Raw genomic sequence first — 5,273 nt, 5'->3', positions numbered from 1 at the left:
CCGCAAGCTATTGTTTTTCTTCTGAAGATTTTTCGACAAGTTGTCAATGTTGTTCAATACTGCAACACAACTGAATAAGGTTACTACGAAAGTGCTGTTTGTAATACCATTAAGTAGAGATTTCGCCTTTTGGTTTGCATTTGTGTCTCTCCATCGGCTAATTGCCATCAACGCTCTCACGATTACGACGTAATTCGTAACAAACCTCTCAAGAGCTGTCACCCGTTCCACCCATCTGGTTTCACAAAGCGATTGTAAACCACTCTGACCTTGAGCTTTTGATATATCTGCAGCTTTAGCAAGAATCGCCTTCTTTTTGTTGCTCTTAGACAGAAATGTTGTCACTTCTTTTACTCTGCTTATCATATTTCTCACAACTGGCAACTTTGATGCGTGCACTAAAGATAGATTTAGAACATGAGCAGAACAATGATAATAATCAGCATGAATACAATGTTTTTTAACATATGCACTAGTACCAACAGCAGACGAACTCATTACTGTGGCACCATCGTAACTTTGGCCGATGGCTGCCTCAAGATTCATTCCGGCATTCTCTAACACATGCAGGATTGCCTTACCAATTACTTCTCCAGTGAGTCTTGGCTCTTCGATAGTAAACGACCTCTCCGTGTCTTCATTACATTTTTCGAGATATTCCTCCATTGTTCTTGGAATTTCTTGGCACTCCTCGATTTCTCCGGGCTGATTTGGCGCATATTCTTTGTCTATAACGTCGATAAAACAAACGAACTCTTCTCGAATATCTTGTGCTTCAGAGTCATAGTAGCGAAAGCATATGGCTAGCTGTTCAGTTGAGGATATATCAGTTGTCTCATCTGCCATTATGACAAAAAATCTGGACATTTTAACACGATTTATGATTTGTTCCTTCAATTCGGCGCCAATGCATTCAATTATTTCGTTTTGCACCATGGGTGACATATAACAAGCATTGTGCGGAGAATCTTGGATATGGTATTTAAGATCCTGGTCTCCTCCATTTACCCTAAACTTTAATAGACGACGAAAATTACCTTCCCCGTCCTCCAATTTGTCCAAAATAATAGGTCCACCGTCATTTCGGCCTCTTAACGCTATGTTGTTTTTACCACAGAAATCGATGATCTTTACTATTGGTCGTAACCGTAAACGATTCTTTTCGCAAGTTTCACGATGACTGGCATCCATGACCTTAACGATATTGGTATGTTTGAGTTGAGCCGTGACAAACGCTTGACATTTTGCTGCTGCATTCTTGTGGTATTCATTGTTCAAATGTTTGTTTAAGTCACCAGTCTCTCCTAATATGCGATCATAACGCGTTAAAGGCTTTTTAACTAAGGTCCCCAAGAGGAACATCCGTCCTATACGTAGCTTCTCCTAACCTGGTCAAAACGCACACTTTACAAAACAACCCTCCTGCCGTCTGACTAAAAGAAATATCAGGAAACTTGTCGATATGGTGTTGCTGTAAATACCATTTAAACGTGTGGCAGCCTTGTTTTTTAAATGAAAATGGCCAGTGAAACCCAATATTTGGCTGCCATTTGTTTTGAAGTATGAACAATTTTTCCATATCAGTTGCTTTTTTATCTACAAATATGCCTATGTCGTAATCAACAGAAAGGATAGAAGAATTAGTAGAGGGAGCAACGATGGCCGTAGCCTTCTGTCTTTCATTGTGTTGTAGAGTAGGCGTACCTGGTTTAAAACCAAGGTGCCCATTGTCAGCACGTCTCAGACGTCTGGTATCGGATGCTCCATTTGGATCAGAGACGGGCTGATCCTCAGCATGCCTGGCATATGATGTTTCATTTGGACCAGAGGCGGACTGATCCTCAGCACGTCTAGTATCGGGTATTTCGTTTATATCAGAGGCGAGCTGATCATCAACACGTCTGTTATCGGGTGTTTTGTTTAGATCAGTAGCGAGCTGATTATCATAACGTTTGTTATCGGATGCTTCACTTGGATCAGGGACGGGCTGATCCTCGGTATTTCTCGCTTCATCGGATGCTGCATTTGGATAATTTGCGGGCTGATCCTCAGCACATTTGGTACCTGTCTCTTATACACATCTAGATGTGTATAAGAGACAGCATATTTGGCACATGGGCTCCATTTGGATTAAATATGGGCTTCCCATATTTACTTGCCCAGGTGTGTATAAGAGACAGGAGTCGTATTTCGTGTGCAGATGGAAGGAAGTAGAGTAACGATAGCTACAATTTGAACAGCGCTAATTAAAATCTGCACTTTATATGAAATCGATATTATCTTAGGCCTACTGGTTGTGAAACTGGAAAATCAGAAGTTCGCACTATTTTATATGCAAATTTAAGCCAATTTTATAATTTAGTCTCATATATAGCATTGTAAGTATAGTAGGCATAAAGGTCAAACAGTGATAATTGGCAAATTTTACTGTTCTGCTTTAACTACAGTCATTTCAAGATTCAATTTCCTTGTAAAAAGCGGCAATCACAATGGGCACACATATAAACACTTATTGTTATTGATACACAGAATGACACAGGCCAGTCACACCCATTCACTGAACTGGTCACATAACCACCACAAGTACCACCAGATACTGTATTATAAGGAGCTTTCTTACCATCATTATTCTCCCTCGTATCAGCTGTCGATTTTCGGGGGATAAAATTTAATAGTGTTTGTCCACGTTCTATTTTCCTCTTTTTGGGTCCCATCCTAAGAGAGTAAGATTGATAGATAAGATTGATAAATATACTTGTTTTTAATTAAGCGGCACAATTTAATGTGCCTTTCCGCCTTCTATAATTATTTACAACCTTTGTTAGCACTAGGCATCTACATACGCTTCCCTTAAATCGGTCTAAGACAACTGTCATGCTAGACCTGTCTGCATGCTAAGAATGTGTGCGCGTTAATGATTGGGTAATGTGTAGGCCTGCCTACTACCACTTATGCTAGACGTAGATAGGCTATGCCTACTCTACCAGACCCATCAGTTACAGTACGTTCTATAGGCCCTACCTACGTACTTTTAATCTATCTATCATTTAAATAGAAAATCAGATTGCTTACCTCATCTAGTATAATTTCAACTTGATCGGCTTCTTTTCTTCTCGATGCTACTTTTGCAAAGGATTTGGGGTGGGGGTTCTTTTCTAAATGAATGCTGTAAATTTTGGGAATTACTACTATAAATAGTGTATATGCTGTACTATCTCGAAAAGAGGCCAATGCTATATTGATGAACTTCTGTTCGACGCTACTTTTGCAATCTTAAAAAGGGGGCTTCAATTCAAATTGGAATTCTAGATTAAGCTCTTTGGACTTCTTTTTGAGGTTTTACGGTATACACACGCTATTTTGTGTTGTGGTGCTGCTTGTAGTTCAAAAAAATTTATATTAGCAAGCAAGAAGAATGTTGAAAATATTAACACTATATACAAAGGGGGGGGGGAGCCGCGGCTCCCACGGCTCCCCCCCTGGATACGTCCCTGTACTCTAGCATGTTTTCGAGCACTGGAGAACCGTTAGCTGCTGCTGTGATGCCCCGGAAGACCTCTTCAACGTGCTCGATTGGAAGAACTGGTAGAGTCATCAACTGCCGAATGATCTAATGCAACTGCTTGTTGGCACTATATCGCTGATTTGTGATGACGGTTGACGATAAAGATGCTTACTATAGCAATTACCATATTTGAAAAAAATAGACTAGGAAACGCATTTTTTACAGTATTTTTATTCATATTTCGTCAGTTTCCTTTATTCACAAAATAGAATTTCGTCAAATAAAATTTAGAATGATACACATGCACAAATTTCGTCCTTTATCCACAAAATAAAACATTTTTATTTAATAATTTTATTTTTATGTCTGTTGTCTGTTCATGTTATCTTTTCATACAAGATCGGATGTAAAATAACACATTAGCGAGGGTAATGAAAGTGTGTTATTTACAAGAGTTGGAAAAAGAAATCTAGAGTAAATTTGTCAATCATTAGTCAATAAAAATTCTTTAGGAATATCTCTCTATTCTCATGCCCTTAATGTACATACACTTTATATCATTAAAGCCAATCAATTAATTTACTCAATCAAATATTTAATTTATTGGTGATTTAAAATTCAGGTCTTTATATTTACATTACTGAATAGTAAACAAGTGCACATGCAAAAAATGAGATCTATAATCGATAACAAGCATGAAGTTTACCTTTAACAATTATTATCGTCAAAATGTTTACAAATCTTGCAAATATGTTGCTTGTGTTAACCATGGTGTAAGTGGCAGCGCAAAGTTTGCCATGTTTAATCGTTACAATTTTTTCACAAATTATATAATTTTATCACTGAAATTTTAACACACTATTAATATTAATTGTTACGACATGTTCTGTGTGTTTAGGCCTATCTGTAACAATGTAAGCTTGAGTGTTTCTGAATTTGAGGTTTAGAATTGAATGGATATAATAGCGCTCATTCAACCACTGTATATCAGCGTGACAAACAATAGCGCGCATTCAACTTCCAATCGGCAAAGCACTCAAAGGGCGCTCCATACATTTTGGTGTTCGACAGGGCGCGGCCGAAGGTGTCGGCAGCCGAAGTTGGCCTATACTGTAACATACCTGGATTCATAACAAATCACTCATTTTTGCAGAAGGTATGTAAAGGTACAACAACCTTATCTCTAATTCTTTTAAGCCCAGAGGACAAAAAAATGTTTTTCATACCATCCATATCCCACATAGGAATCTTGTGTCCAAATTGAATAAAAAAAAAAAATAAAATAAAAGGTTTACCAAATCTGTTCTACAAGATCTACTATAAATAAAAAGATTTTTCTGATTATAATACTGCTGTTTCATCCCAAAATAATCTGATATTTTATATCAATGTATGTCATAAATGGATGGAAATGGAAGTAAATTTTCTTTCAGATTTCAAAGTAACTATGTTTTCATGACTGGAACTCTCACTGTAAAACCTTATTACCTAAAGCCACACTCAAATTCCAATGTCAAGTCTCAATGTATAGCATACAAGTATGTTGTTCATGCCAGAAGAAAGCAAGGACAAGACTGCTACACTTATGAATTCCTCTACAACCAAATGGGCAGAGCTATTGTTGACAGAGCATTAATGACAAACAGGATGCAACCTAAGGCAAATGGTTTGTGTTTTAATTTTGAATACTTTGTTTATTTGATGAAAGAAGAATTAATATTATTTTTAAATTTAGTCCAATCTGAAAATTCAAATAAACTGTTTACAA

The 5,273-nt window shown here is 37.3% G+C and overlaps 1 protein-coding gene across 1 annotated transcript in view; it reads left to right on the top strand.

Moving 5' to 3' along the window:
• LOC117110082 (E3 ubiquitin-protein ligase rnf213-alpha-like) overlaps positions 1-5,273 on the top strand; it is a gene marked incomplete at its 3' end in the record, with an annotated part of 17,735 nt that overhangs the window by 7,837 nt on the left and 4,625 nt on the right. Inside the window, exon 5 of the mRNA XM_033252668.1 lies at positions 4,939-5,171. Coding sequence (XP_033108559.1) covers positions 4,939-5,171 — 233 coding nt within the window. The remainder of the gene's footprint in view (positions 1-4,938; positions 5,172-5,273) is intronic.

This window comes from Anneissia japonica, unplaced genomic scaffold, assembly GCF_011630105.1.
Source record: "Anneissia japonica isolate Jap-2015-1 unplaced genomic scaffold, ASM1163010v1 scaffold287588_len240510_cov160, whole genome shotgun sequence".
In the NCBI taxonomy this organism is placed as follows: Eukaryota; Metazoa; Echinodermata; class Crinoidea; order Comatulida; family Comatulidae; genus Anneissia; species Anneissia japonica.
The sequence above is the reverse complement of the archived record's forward strand: the minus strand, read 5'-3'. Positions and strand labels throughout refer to the sequence as shown.